Source organism: Capronia epimyces, assembly GCF_000585565.1.
Source record: "Capronia epimyces CBS 606.96 chromosome Unknown aczIQ-supercont1.10, whole genome shotgun sequence".
In the NCBI taxonomy this organism is placed as follows: Eukaryota; Fungi; Ascomycota; class Eurotiomycetes; order Chaetothyriales; family Herpotrichiellaceae; genus Capronia; species Capronia epimyces.
Genome location: NW_006912913.1, coordinates 1,006,830 through 1,021,347, shown reverse-complemented (window position 1 = coordinate 1,021,347; position 14,518 = coordinate 1,006,830). Strand labels below are relative to the sequence as shown.

At 52.9% G+C, this 14,518-nt stretch overlaps 5 protein-coding genes across 5 annotated transcripts; all 5 read right to left on the bottom strand.

Moving 5' to 3' along the window:
* Positions 1-32: 32 nt before the first annotated feature.
* A1O3_09931 (uncharacterized protein) lies at positions 33-1,244 on the bottom strand (the record flags this gene model as incomplete). The annotated part of the gene is made up of 2 exons (XM_007740022.1): positions 33-1,049; positions 1,188-1,244. 2 exons carry the CDS (start codon positions 1,242-1,244, stop codon positions 33-35), a joined length of 1,074 nt encoding a protein of 357 aa, XP_007738212.1.
* A 1,414-nt stretch (positions 1,245-2,658) lies between these two features.
* On the bottom strand, positions 2,659-3,828 carry A1O3_09930 (uncharacterized protein; the record flags this gene model as incomplete). The annotated part of the gene is made up of 1 exon (XM_007740021.1): positions 2,659-3,828. The coding sequence occupies one exon, from the start codon at positions 3,826-3,828 to the stop codon at positions 2,659-2,661; it is 1,170 nt and encodes a 389-aa protein (XP_007738211.1).
* A 1,965-nt stretch (positions 3,829-5,793) lies between these two features.
* A1O3_09929 (uncharacterized protein) lies at positions 5,794-7,567 on the bottom strand (the record flags this gene model as incomplete). Its single annotated transcript, XM_007740020.1, has 4 exons — positions 5,794-5,819; positions 5,876-6,451; positions 6,503-6,662; positions 6,719-7,567. 4 exons carry the CDS (start codon positions 7,565-7,567, stop codon positions 5,794-5,796), a joined length of 1,611 nt encoding a protein of 536 aa, XP_007738210.1.
* A 2,128-nt stretch (positions 7,568-9,695) lies between these two features.
* Positions 9,696-10,890, bottom strand: A1O3_09928 (uncharacterized protein; the record flags this gene model as incomplete). The annotated part of the gene is made up of 4 exons (XM_007740019.1): positions 9,696-9,946; positions 10,064-10,422; positions 10,518-10,712; positions 10,835-10,890. 4 exons carry the CDS (start codon positions 10,888-10,890, stop codon positions 9,696-9,698), a joined length of 861 nt encoding a protein of 286 aa, XP_007738209.1.
* Positions 10,891-11,865: 975 nt separating this feature from the next.
* Positions 11,866-13,422, bottom strand: A1O3_09927 (uncharacterized protein; the record flags this gene model as incomplete). Its single annotated transcript, XM_007740018.1, has 2 exons — positions 11,866-13,197; positions 13,249-13,422. The coding sequence occupies 2 exons, from the start codon at positions 13,420-13,422 to the stop codon at positions 11,866-11,868; spliced, it is 1,506 nt and encodes a 501-aa protein (XP_007738208.1).
* Between the last annotated feature and the right edge of the window lie 1,096 nt (positions 13,423-14,518).

The following is a 14,518-nucleotide window of genomic DNA, read 5'->3' as shown; positions in this document are numbered from 1 at the left end:
TTCCCCAGTTCCCAGGTCCCAAATTTTCCAATCTACTTCGCTGGAACCGATCCACTGCCTCGGGACACTGGATCCAACCCGGAGCCGGGCTTACCCTCCGAGCCAGCGGAGGTGGGAGTAGGGTCGGTTCTTTCAAGCCCCTTAGCACCGGTTTCAGGCTTGTGCAACTGTTCATGCACCCCTTGGCCAGTAGGAGCACGCGACGAAGTGTCGTTGCTCTCAGTCTTGTCAGCCAAGGCCGGTTGTTTGCTGCTTGCCGGTTTGAGGGGCGTCGACTTTGATGACGTTTTGTCATATTTCTTGCCATCCGGAGTTAACCCAAAGACGGCACTGTGCGAGCCAGGCTCAGCTGAGCCAGTCAATTTGCTCGAACCTGTGGCGGGCTCGCCGACCAGAGCTGGATCTGGTCCTTGATTTGGGGTCTGCACATCGCGGTCGGGGACAGCCGACGAATCCGAATCTTTGTGGGAAGAGGACTTGTGCAAGTGAGGGATATGCGGGAGATGATGGCCTTCGTGGTGCTGAGTCTCTCCGTGGTGCTGAGTACCTTCATGGGGCTGAGTGCTACCACCTTGCTGATTCCCTACAGGGTGTTGGGTTCCTTCATGGCGGGGTGTACCTTCTTGATGATGAGTGCCTTCATGGAATTGAGTGCCTCCAACTTGCTGAATCCCTACGGGATGCTGAGTACCTTCATGGTGACGAGTGTCTCCATGGGATTGAATTCCTCCGTGGTGGTGAGTACCTTCTTGATGACGAACTCCTTCATGGATTTGAGTGCTTCCACCTTGCTGACTCCCTACAGGATGCTGAGTGCCTTCGTGGTGGTGGCGAGTGGCATCTGCATGGCCAGCATGGGAATGACTACCTCCAATTCCTTCCGCGGTGGTTAAATCATGAACGGTAGGGGCAGATGTAGTGTTTGTAGCTCTGCTTGGGGTAGTATCATGCGTAGCGGCGGTGGAAGATGAGGTATGGGTAGTTCCGGCGGACGAGGTATTCGGATTATGAGTCCTATCGACAAAGTTTAGGTTAATAAGAGACATGGCCTAGTCGAGGTTTGATGTCTGAGATCAGATGGCACTTACTCGGTACCCGTGGCCGTTGGCTGCGGTTCAGATAGGTTAGAATTGAATTTATCAAAGTATTAAACAATGGGAAGGGGAGAGCACAGCAGTGCAACTTACCTCGTTCGAGCCGTAGCCAACTAAGTTGCTGAGGGTTTGCTTTGCAGCGGACGCCATGTTGTTTGCAGAAGGTAGCCCACTCAATCACTGTACAGTATGGGATACAAGTGCACGGAGGATGAAACTGGAACTGCGAAGGGCGGTAACTAGTGTGTAGTGTGCTGGCGGGGTTGGTTTCAAGTTTATATCTGTTGTTGTTGTAGCTGTCAAGGTAGAACACAGTACTAGGACCGACCAGGTCGGAAAGAGGGAAGAGGGAAGAGACAGGGTGTTATATGTCCAAGGGTAAGGGTCTGAGCAGGTCGGTTTCCTCGTGATTTGATTGTGCAGTGCAGTGCCTTGCCTGGCAAGATCTGACGACATGGATGATGCGTCATAGCAATAAGAGCAATGTGCAATAGGACAGCAGTACGATAGTGGCCCCGAGTCCAAGTCCGGAAGAACCTGTCAGTGCTTCTGCTTCCCGCCTGACCCTGGCCATGGCCCTGACCCGGACCCTGACCTTGACCCCTACGTAGGTACGGTACCTGCTACGTAGTAATAATGTGTCGCCGTGAGGGCCCAGTTGACGGTTGACGTTGACGATGAGCGACCAAGCTTCCTGGGGCGGACCACCAAGCATCATCATCGATGCGGGGCCGCCTGCTACTAGAGTGCTAAGTGACGAGTCTATAGGCTACGTACTCTGTACTAAAATCCATCTGGTGCTACTTAAGCGACCATCCAGTAGTTGTGACCGCTGGACGCATGGAGTAGTTGCTGTAGTGCTGATCTAATACTGTAATCATAATCGTTCAGCTGTGGTGCCTGTAACTGTTCCTGGTCCTGGATATCTAGAATGCCATCATCGACAGGGACCTTGACAGGCTGAGGCTCTTGACTGGCTGTTGGCCATTAGTAGTACCATACGAGCAAATTATAGCTTCCATCCAGATCACCGACGTCAGCCTCAGGCTTGGCCCCTTAGCCCCGTTCACCTTCAACTTGAAGCTGACCTCATTATTGGCTGCGACCTTAGCATTCCGCTTACAGAGTAACTTACAGCAGCTACTGCGCCACATGGCAGCTCTACGCCACGAACTTCAACTTGAAAGCCACAGAATCCAACCGTGGGCCTTAGCCCCACACAGACACAGCATCGACCACACTGCAGTCGTCATCACGCAGATCGATCTGGATCACGGGGACAAGGACGAGGGCGAGGACGAGGGCGAGGACGAGGATGGCATGATTCTAGAAATAGAAATCGTACTCTGTACTCTGTGGTTTTCTGTATTTGCCTGTCTGCTCGGCAGCCATCTACCATCACCAGCTTCAAGTTGTCCAAAATCGAACCGGAAAATCTTCACTTGGAAGCTAGTTAGAAGAAACAAAGGGGTGTGTACAAGAATTGAAAAATATTCATCTCTCCTAAATCCAGCGTCCCCGCCCCTGGACATCGGCGTCACCATATCGAGTTGGAGTTGGCCAGTCATGCTTTCCATCCAGTTGGCCTGGCATATTTGGACACAGTGAGGAACCCAGTGCTAGGAAACTTGGGCTTCCCCGTCTCTGCGCCGGTACCATTGCCAAATTCGTATCCAGTGGACAAGGTCGACGGGACGGTTGAGCTCGACGAAGTCGGGGTTGTATCATCGACCACTGCAACTACTGCGGTAGGCTTGACGGGTTTGATTTCACTCGGGCTGGCGGTGACGGTAATGGTGCTCTGAACCACTTCCGTGGCGGTGACATATGCCACACCGCAGGCGCCACCAGAAGCGGCTCCCGACCCAGTTCCGCCCACAGCAACATCGCTTGTTGGCACCGGTTCAACGGTAATGGTTTCGGTCAAGGTAGATTCCAGTGTCTCCGTCGTGGTGGGTGAAGCTGTCTCAGCAGCCACGTTGTTAAATCCTCCCGACGGTCGGGTGATGGTGGCATATATCGTGCTAGTGAGGGTGAAAGTCTTGGTTTGGTGGATGGTGGTAGTCACAACTGACGCGGATTTTCCCACCCCCAGGGTCAAGGTGAGGGTCGAATCCTCCACGGTGGTACTGACTACAGCGGACTCGCTTGATGTGACCGTGGTCGTCAGCGTTTCCCAGTCTGACCAGCTTGCTTCACTGGTGGTGGTAGCCGAGCTTTCCGCGGCAACCACCAAAGAACTGCTAGAGGTAGTGGTTGCGCTTGTCCAGTCATCCCAGGTTGCAATTGTGGTCGAGGTCGCCACCGCCTCCACACTCGTCTCACTAGTAGTGCTGGTATTACTTGACGCAGATGTTGTAGAAGCACCGGCGATAGGACTACTGGTGGACGTGCTCGTAGTCGAGGTCCAGTCAGACCACTCGGTGCTAGAGGTCGTGACAGTCGTCGTCAAGCTGGTGGTGGATTCAACCCCGACAGGAAGGCTGACTGACGTGGTGGTGGTGGTGGATACATCATTCACAACCAGGCTGGTGGTCGTGGTCGTGGTCGTGGCAGTGACAGTCGTGCTAGTGGTGGTCGTATCCTCCACGCTCAAGCTCGTGGTGGAGGTGGTGGTCTCGGACCAGTCCGACCAAGTGTCATTGCCGAATTGGCGCCTATAGAGCATGCCATCGGGGCGAGCCTGCGCCAGGGTCAAGGAAGCCACGAGAAGGGCCACGGTCTTGAACTGCATTTTTGCCTCGTGCGTCCCAGACCTTTTGCTAGTTTTCGTCTCGTCTGCCTTGATTTTTTCGGTTTCTTCTTTTTTCGGTTTCAGGGACTCGGACCTGTCAAGCTGTCGCCTGTCTTTCCGTGGCGGAATCAACCCGGCGGAAACTTCAAGGGAACAAGGGTCAAACGTGGCGTGGCAAGAAGGAGCAGGAGCGAGCAGGGAGATGTCTAAAAGAGTGACTGACGTCTCTAGGACGTTGGAAGAGGAGCAAAAGAGCGACGGTGAGTTGGAAACTTGAAGGGCACAGAACGACTTGAACACGGGGAGAACAGAGAAGGACTTAAGGAAAAGGTACGGTGCACACGATCGAATTTACCGGCTTCGGCGGTTAGGTTAGGTTAGGTTAGGTGGGATTGCGAATCGCGAGGAAATTGTAGGACCAACGGCGCGCTGGTCGTGAGCAGGGTAACCCGGTAACCCAGCCATGTCCAGGGTCGGCGACGGATAATAGATGGATTCGAGATCCAGCATGAAACTGAAACAGAGACGAGAAAGCATGGGAGGAGGGAGGAGTGAGGTGGGAGGAGGGAGTGGATGGCTGTGAGGCGAACAAATAAGGGTAGCCAGATACCGTTGTCTCAGGACCGACGAGGGTGGTGCAGAAGACCAGGGGTGAGAAGCGCAGGCTGCGCTGCGACTGGTGGGAACGCACTGCGCCAGACCCGTCCTAAGGCCTCACCCACTCGCCAACTCTCCTTGGATCCAGTTTGATTTACAGAGTACGGAGTATAGTCCATACAGTACGGAGCGCTACTTAGCTACGGAGTACTGCTTCTATGTACGGAGCAATTACTACAATCTGCAGCATTCATTTCTCTTACAGCCCACCTCTCACTACTACGGAGTACTGGCGGCCGGAGAATTTCTTCCCCCCTGACTCGGCTCATGCTCCTGCTCCATCATCGTCCCAGGCCTCAGGGTCAGGGTCAAGACCCCAGCCACCAGCCACCAGCCACCATCGAAGCCGAACGGTACTCCGTACTCCGCGGATACTCCGTACTGCGTGGCTAATTACCATAAGTTATGCTCGAGCAACGCAGCTGGTGGCGAAATGACCCCCTGATCTCCCCAGTTCAGTCAATTGTGAATCACGCATGACCTGTCCAATCGGTAGTCTGCCTCCGTACGGAGCACAGCATCCGTGTACTACGTACCTACGTACCTACCTTATGCACCTCATTTCGGGCGACGGCGATTGGTTTCTGAAGGGCCTCCAGGTCCAAAGATTTCAGCTACGGAGTACACACACATACAGGACGGAGCCACCTCACGCTGCCCAGGGAAGGGTTCTCGTGGTACACACAGGCAGGCAAGACAGGCCACCATTTGCTATCCCTACCTGTATGTATGTCTTAGCCGTGCCGGAGGAACAGGAAGGAGACTCACATGCAGAGTACGGATACGGTGACGGTGACAGGTCAACAATGGGGACGTCGGATAATGTACGGAGTACAGTAGGAGGGCCTTGGCCTCCGACCGCCCCAGCAGCGGGAGCAAAGCTGTACGGAGTACACGTACAAACACACCTGCTTTACTTGCGCGTTGCTTGTCATCTGGGCGCATCTCCTGGGCCTGGGCTAAGAAAAGGAGGCGGATGCTGGGACTGGAGCTTGAATTACTATATGTATGGAGTAAATGTGTACACATAATAATATCAACTCGACCAGGATCCGGAACGAGCTGTGGGCAGCGGGCGCTCCATTCTCTTCATTTCTTGATGTCTCACCAATCTAGTTCCTGTCTGAACACAATCTACGCTTACTCCGTGCGGATACTTGGTTTTGATTGTAGAGCAAGGTCAGGATATCAGGATATTGCTATCGAAATAGCCAAATTACGTGATCACTGCATCTGGATCTAGAGTAAGCCGGCAACAGCAAAGCTGTTTCATCTATTGTAGCCCTAGCCCTGGTCCTTTATCACTCTCTAGCATTGATGGGGCTCGCCCTCATCTGAACCATCACAGTCAGTATATCCGGAACTTCTACGACGAGCAGTTTCGACTCACTTTTGATCATCTTTTTCGTGGCCAGCACCAGACTGACCGTCATGACAGCAAAACCAAATATAATACAAACCACTGCAGGGATGGTCTTCCAACTCCGGGTGCTGAGTTTGATGTAGCACAGCGGAGGGAGGATGTAGGCAAGGGCACAAGCACTGGTGGCCCCTATCAATTCGAAAACCGCCCCGAGATCACAGGTCATCAGGCTAATGGCCATGGCCGCGACCACGAGAGCACTGCTGAAGATCAAATGCCGGTTAGGCTGATAAGGCTCTTCTGGGAACCAATAGTTGTTCATCACTTCTCGGCAGACGAAGCACTCCAATGGCAAAGTTGTGAGCATATTCAGCCCGAAGCACAGTCGGGCAAGCTGAACCATCAAGTGACCCTGGGAAGGAAAGTTGTTGAGAACATTGCCTTTGGTTCGGTCTCCGAAGGTGAGGAACCCTGCAAGAGCCATGGTGAGACATGCAACCAGTGAGATGAAAGTGCTGTAATGTGTCACTGTGTTGAACCGGTCCAGTGTAGGTGTTTTCAGAGAGCCATATATAAGCAAGGAATTATGGTGGCAAACAAAGGCTGGAGATCCTGTGTTAGTGGATCGGCCACTGATCATAGATACACACATACCAAACGACATGACTCCAACCGCCTGGAAGAATCCGTCGTTGACGAATAGAAGACCCCGCAGGCTTCCTCGCAGGTCTGGATCGACGACTGCACCCTGAGTGACCACTGTCACAATGATGATGACCATACTGATCAACGCCAATGTCGAGGCTTTGGACAGCTGTGCCCGTCACGTTAGTAGTGATCCAGCTCAACGGCGAAGGGGATGACACCAACCTTTGCGATGTCCCTGTACAAACTCAAAGGCCAGCTGATGCCGAGAATGAATAGCACGATGACTGCCCGTCTGTCTGTGAGAAGCCAAAGAAAAGGAACTTCACTCAAGCCCGGAATTAGTGCTTCAAGAACATGAGGAATGGTGTCTCCCACAATGATGCAGAATGCAATCATGCCACCAAAGGCAAACGCCCACTGAGCGACTGATATCGCCACAAGCCCACTCTTCCCAAAACAATGTTGCACGGTGGCCTGGAATGAGTCGGCGCCCGACAGTTTGCTGTTGACCACGATCAACCGGATGGTCCAATCCACTGTAACCGTGAGGGAAACAAGCAAGACAAGTCCCATGGTCAACCCCGCCTGTCGAAACGCATAGGGTTGACCAATGATTCCCGCTCCAATGATCGAATTGGCCATGTTCATGAAAGCACTCGGCATCCCGCTCTTAGGCCTAGCATCAGGCAAGTAATCCTCGGGGTGAAAGGCTACCGATCGAAAGGGCGAATCGGCCGGCGGTGTGATGTCGGTCAGCAGTGGTGCTTGTTGGCTCGGGGAGTCTAGATAATCCTCCTCGTCCATCCATTCCTCTCGTCGATCGCCATCGGCATGATCGTCGAGATCAAACCGTACTCGGTGAGTCGTTCGTGGAGTACCACCGGGGCGAGGCTGGTAGAAAGAGGAGTGTCGCTGAGGAGGAGGGCGAGCCGCATTGACAGAGGTAGGGGAGTCGTCTCCGTTCAAGGGAGGGGATTCCTCAGCTGAGGAAAGGAGAGGAGCATGGCCTTCAAGATTGCCGTTCGGAGACTGCTTGACTGATTCGTCTGAGCCTTCGTCATCTGTGGTCATGTCGTGCTTGGTGCATCTCGCCCCTACGGCCTACGGGGAAGGGTTAAGATGCTGAATCCAAATGAAACGAACATCACCTTTGGCGTCCGCTGGGGCCGGGTCAAGCTGACACGTGCTGCCAAGATATGCAGCCTCACCCCGTTTCGGCCCAAAAGGATGCCGCCCTATGCTCGCCAACCTTGGGTCTAGTATATGGAGTATACGGAATCAGTATCCTAAATCCCTACTAGAGCATGTAATTAACACCTAGTGAGGTTGGGTCCGGGCCTAAACAATGACTTTGAGCAGCGTCCCTCAACCAAGAATTCTGCAAAGCTCACATACACTGCAACAGTCGCTTGCAAATATTCCGATGCGTTTGTGTCTCTTCTATCGTAGAGCGAATCCATCACCTTGGTTATGCCTCCCAGACCGAAGACAGGGTACAAGAGTTCGAAGTTGTAATAGTACTGGCGAGCAAGCCTTTCAACCACATCTCGTGTTGGTAAGGAAGTTGATGTAGAATACATTGTACGGTAGGAGAGCGGGATTGACTGTAGGCTGCCGTGCAAGCTGGACCGAATGGGAAAGCTTGGTCGGTTTCCAAGGTGTGTCGGCTTGGTGGTAAGAGCGGACATTTGGATGAAGATACTCATACTCCCGAAATATGAAGGCACCTCAGACGGTGTCTGATCCACAATCGGGAGCTCTTCCCGCTCCAGAAGTAAAATCGGGTGTCATGCTGTCTGTGGACGAATCCCAGAGAGAGAAAATGCCAGGTTGTTTTCGGGTTGCTGGTCGAGAATAGAGTGATTGACTTCTGGAAAGTGTTGAGCAATGCGAAGTGATGCAAAATCCAGATAGACAAGTCACAAAGTCATGCGGCTAGCAAATCTCGAGGACGGGCAATGCTTTATATCGGACGCCGCTAGTCCAGTTGTTTCCAAACCAAAGCCGTTGATGTTGCTGAGCCTTAGCCTTAGCCTTTGATATCTCAGGCCTGTTCGCCACGCGTTTGGACGACGAGTGACGCGATGAGGAGCATGGTCTCGATCTTCGCCTCAGATAGCACCATCACCTACCTGATTGGCCTCTATCCTCTTGATTAAGACGACGCGAAATCCAACGATAGTGACCGAGTATCAACGAGGGTGCAACAAGGCGATTCGATGGATGTTACAGAAACATACTATGACGGCCGTTCTCTTTGGAGCCACTTGGACTACGTACCTTGGACCACCTCCAAAAACCTTTAGCTCAAGACTAAAGATTATCAGCTTCAAATCGTGTCCAAGAATTCCATTGCCCTTCACTGAGGGCCCGCAACCAGTTGGACGGGAGAATCGTCCCATGGACGGATCTAGGCGGCCCTCTGGTCTCTAGGCGAGGACCTGGACGAGGCGTGCGGATTAGACTGTCCAGTTAGTTACTCTGTACAATGTACACACAGTACTGGGACTGAGGGAGACTTTGACTTTGACGAGGGGTCGAGGTTAATTGGGGTTCACAGCCCAAGGCTCAGGCTAAGGCTCATGCTCCACCCCCTGGAACGTCGGAATTGCGCGAGATCCACCATGGCGGGCACCTAGATCTGTATGATAAGCGTCTTGATTTGCTGGTTCAGTACGTTAGACCGCAGTCATGGAAGCACCGGTCCACGGACCAGAGCGACCCAAAAGCAGCGTTCGACGGACCAGGGCGACCGAGCAGTTCATCATTCACCCACACCCGTACACACAAGACGTTGTGCATGATGTTGTGGAGGTACGAGGCACCCTAATGACTTGGACCAAGTGCTTCCAAAGGGGTTCGAACACCAGCCTGGGGACCATAGACCGTATGACTATCCGTATATAGGACATAGATGGAACTGTAGAGGGTTGTAGATGAGGCTGGGGAATGCTCCTCGAATTCCAACCCACTCGGCCAGTGTCTCGGAAGATCATCTACTACTGTATATATCAGGACCAGGACTAGTATTCCACAACCTCAGATGCCCAGCGACATGGATCGCACTCCTTCGAGCTTTCCGGCTTTGAACCTAATACAGAAACAGAGGGTCAGCAATCAGCAATGAAATGCACACAGCGTCGCCGTCGCAGTCTAGTCCACCAGGCTAGGACCACATTATCATTATCAGGAGCGAAACTCACTCGTCGCAAATGGTGGCCGCAGTCACAAATTCCACGCCGTCGTGGCTCTTCAGAAAGTCCAGGAAGCGCTCATGCATTAGCATGATATTAGACTTGCCACTGACTTGCGGATGGATGCTTATGGTAAAGCTAAAGGTCTCGTATTCCCGATACATGAAGGTGAACTGATCTTCCCATTGCACCTGGATATCCCGCGGATTCACAAACCCGTGAGTTCCGGGGTTCCTGATGGAATAGTGCATGGGTGCTGTCACGGTGGTCTTTGCGTCAGTCGCCGGGTCAAGGAAAAGGATTTGTGTCAGTCGGTCGGGTCAAGGGATAAGAAATCGTGGCGAAGAAGTCAGAGTGAAAAGGTGATACGTACGCCAGTCGTCAATGTTCCATGAGCCAGGGATCTCCACCACCTGGGTGACTTTGTGCTTGGACATGGGCATCATCCACGTATCCGGGTCTTGAGAGTAGTCGGTGTATACGACAGTGCTGGCGACATCAGGGGCCCAGTAAGGCTGACAATCGTGATGGCACAGGGAATGGTCATATTCGATCCCAAAGTCCTCCAGGATCTGCATGGAGTGCGGAGACACCTCCCAAGCCGGGGCCACCCATCCCTTGGGATGCTTGCCCGTGAACTGCTTGTACACCTCGATGGATTTGGCCATGACCTTCCGCTCTTGCTCCTCGGTCAACTTGGACACAAACTCGTGCGTGTAGCCATGCAGTCCGCTGTGGTTGACATCACTCATCAGACCTGGAACTGGAACTGGGGCCAACAGCAGTTTCCGGCCGAGGCTTCGTGCGGCGCCGTCTGTCAAACTTACATTTCATGTCCTCCATCGCGCACTTTGGCCATTTGTTCTGGGAACGACAGAATCGTATGGCTGGGCATGAACCACGTTGCCTTGATGCCGTTGTCGTCGAAAAACTTCAACAATCGATCGGTCCCGACATTGGCACCGAAGATTCCTCGTGACACATCACTGGCATTGGCTACCGTCCCATTTTGAGTGTTGATCCTACCCGCGAGAGAGTTAGCGAGATCTGATACGTGTGAGCCCTGAAAGGGGCGACTTTGATTCCGTGTTCTGGGTTCTGTTGGAGGATGGAGGGGGGGGTTTCTTCTTTCTTCTGTACTTACCATCCTGCGCATGCATCAACGTCAATGCAGTACGAGATAAGAACGCGTTTGACCATCTTGTTGATCACGTCAAGGTCAAGACACTCCCGAGGTCGCTGGGTGCTACAAATGATCGTAGAGTAGCGAAAGGTCTAGTCTCGCTCGCCACACACCAGAAGGAAAGGTGCAGCTCTATCAACCCGGCTGCCTGTGGATTTATCATCTGCCTCTGCATGATTCCTGTGGGTTGGACTTGACCAATAGTACTGGCCGCCGGATATGGCATTGGCCTTGTGAACGGGAGCATCTTTCGTTCCTGATACTGATACGGAGGTTAGGTAATTCCTGTGAGATAGGGAACTGGGGCATGGGTGGACACTGGATATCCAAGAAAGCCTTAGGAGCGTTTACTAGGTGAGAACTAGTCTCCTATCTATGGATACGGTTAAAAGCGGCGAGTTAAACTGTACTCCGTGGTTTGGATAGTCCCTTAGGCCCATCCGACAACACTACCCTCTCTCCCTTATATCCATCAGACTACACTCTTGGACTACACTCTTGGTATGAAGACAGCATCATCGACTGACCCAAGTCATCTTGGGTTAGAGTGATTCTCTTGATAACCCACTTAGAGTATAGTACATATTACTATTCCAACGAGATTCGTAGAACATCATTTGCCCGGCGGTCCCCGTTTGCACTTGTTTTGGTCAGCATTGGCGTGAATGCTGCCTTTCACTGATACTCCTCGACCTGCCAAATTCTCCATCTCTCCGGAAGATACTGGGTGTTGAAGATGCAGACAGATGGAGAACGACGAGGGAGACCCTTGCACTACACCCCCGCCTAAATGCTCATAGACGTACATCTTTTTCGAAGTGTTTTATCCTTCCATCATGGCGATATTCGCATCCTGGCGGTGCTGGAAAGAAGACTTGCCTCGGCGTCGAGCCCTCCGGACCACTATCTTGTTCATTATTATACCTATACGCCCCCATCCATGCTAGACCCAACCATGCTAGGCGCAACACCGCTGAAATACCCATCACAATTTACACAATATATCCAATGACAATAGCAAGCAGCAGCACAGACAGAAGGTGGACTGTCGTCCCAGGAGCCGCGTTGGTGCTCGTAGTCGAGTCTCCAAATGGACTACTGTCGCCTGTCCCAGCGGAAGTCGTGGCCGCTGCGCCTGTGGACTCCGTCGAACTGCTTCCGGTTGTGGCGGTCGCCATTTTGCTTGACGATTTCGAAGCCGACGTGTGCGACGCCGATGAAGCAGTGTCGGAAGCAGTTGAGCTGGGCGAGGACGTGCCGCTCGCTGTTGAAGATGCCGATGACGAAGGAGATGCGTCGTCTGCGTTGGATTTCGTCCCGAAGCCTATCCGGTTGTTGTCGAAGTCGAAAACCGCGTAGACGTTCTTGAGAAATACATCGCCCAGGATCCATTGGTCTGGTCCAAATGCCTGATGGCCGACGATGTTGCTTTGGCAGCCGCTTCCGCTTTCCTTGCCCACATAATCCTTGGGAGAGATTGCATACTTCACACCTGAGAAGGTGAAGTACACACTCGCGGTGGATGAGCAGGGCACAATGTAGACCTCGCCGTTGTGGGAACTCCCGGAAATCAACGCGTGCAAGGTAGCCGCGTCTGAAGGAGGCATCAGGACATAAGACGTGCCAGTGTCGATAATGGCGCTCTTGCCACTGAAACCCGCTCCTTTTCCATCAACCCCAGCATCATCCGCTGCAATCTCCCAGTTCTGCTGGTTGGCGGTCTTGGTGTATCCAATCTTGCCATTGAACTTGGACGAGTCAACACCGCCAAACGTGATTTGTCCGTCCTTGGCTCCATCGGCATTCCGTTGCAGGTGGATGCCCACCACGTTGTCCGACAGATCGCCTTGCTGGTCCAGCACTTGCATGACTGTCGGAGTACCCAGTTGATCCGAACTAGGTCGTCCGAGGCCTAATATGCCATCCATGGGGTAATTGTTGAAGTCGTCCGACGCATTAGATGCGAGACCGAATCCCATCTCAAGCGTGTAATTGGCGAAACTGATGGTATCGTTGACCACCACGCCCTGGACCTCCCCCGTACCGTAACTCATACTCCACGCCTGGGTGGTTGTGTGTAGGGTGGTCGAGTCCGACGCCCCGAACGTGTTGTGGATCTTACAAGCATTCGACGAGCAGCTTGAACCCATGACCCAGGTGTTAGCTGATCCAGTGTCCAGTAGCATGTACATCTCTTGCCCCTTAGATCCGAATTTGATGGTTGAGAAGTAGGTATAGTCTTGACCGTCCTGGTTGATGGCCATGGCATTGGGCGCGGCGGGTTTGGAGGAAACGACCACGGGAAACTGATTGTCTCGCTTGGCCTGTCGACGGGTTAGCGTACCCCAAAGCTTGAGGGAGTCAGCTCGACTCACGGGCATTCTCTTGATATCAAGCGTAACGACGCCAGAGTCATCAGAGGATGGAGAGTCCAAGTGCAGAGGAATAAATCTTTTGCTATTTGACTCTCCGCCATCGCTGCTGTGGTAGGGATAGAAGGCGGAGACACAGCTGGACAGCAACGGCAATGACAGCCATCTTCGATGCATTGTTGTTTCTTCGTCAAAGCCCTCACCTTTTGCTCTCGTCCTCGGCTGCTTGGTCCCAAGGAGCCTGTCGTCGATTAAATTATACCTTCAAGTATGCTTCCATTCGGAACCCCGCCCAAAGGAAAACCTAGCAAAGATGTGAAATGGCAGAGATGGATGGACGGCAAAAATAAGAGGGAGATACTCAGTGAAGAGATCCCGAAAACGTGCTATGTTGTAGGAGCACGACAATTGCAACAGTAAAGGATGCCGAAAATGAGGATATCGTCAGAGACAGAGGTTCTAGAGTTAGGTATGGAGAACGATCAGGGTCGGGACAGAGGTGGCATGGGCTAATAGGTAACCCATCGAGGTCTCTGGCGTCCCTGCCCAGTGCCAATGCAAGAGGCGCCATCGCCAAGTGCATCTGTGCTCTGTGCTCTATGGCGGGTCGTCATCCAGGGGAGAAGCGAGAGTGGGCTTGGAGTCTTGGACGCTGTTCGCGTACCTGACGATCGATCACTCACATGCCAACTGGATTGGTCCTGGAGAATGTGCGCGAAACCATGACAGCCGGTGGCTTCCACAGCCCAACCCCCTTCAGGCGGTACCCAGTACCCAGTACCCAGTACCCATCCTGTTGTATGAACCCATCCTTCTTCTATACGGAGTACGGAGTACAGTCAGACCTCCCTTGGGACTCATCGCGAGGAGGTGGTACGCGGAAGAGCCGGGGATTAGGGATCGATTGGCGTCGAATGCAGCTTGGCCGCTCTCACATAGGTTAGTCAAGAAGGGGCTGCTGAGCGATGGCACCTGGGATGAGCAAGACTCGATCAGAACGGGCTTAACGTGTGGTCGCAGTGGAGTCAAGATCAGAGACACGGAAGCCCAAGCCCCTGCCACAGTCACACATGCGAACCGCGAACCCTCAAAATAACCAGCACCAAATTGAAACCCACTCCACCACCAAATAAACAAAGCTACCAGGGCTCGAAAGACGCGCTGTGCGCAGGAATTAAAACAAGTACTGCTAGTATAGAGTTGTCTTCCACCTCCCGCGAAACAACAAGAGTACGGAGTACGGAGTATAGAGGACCAGCCATGCTGGATCCTG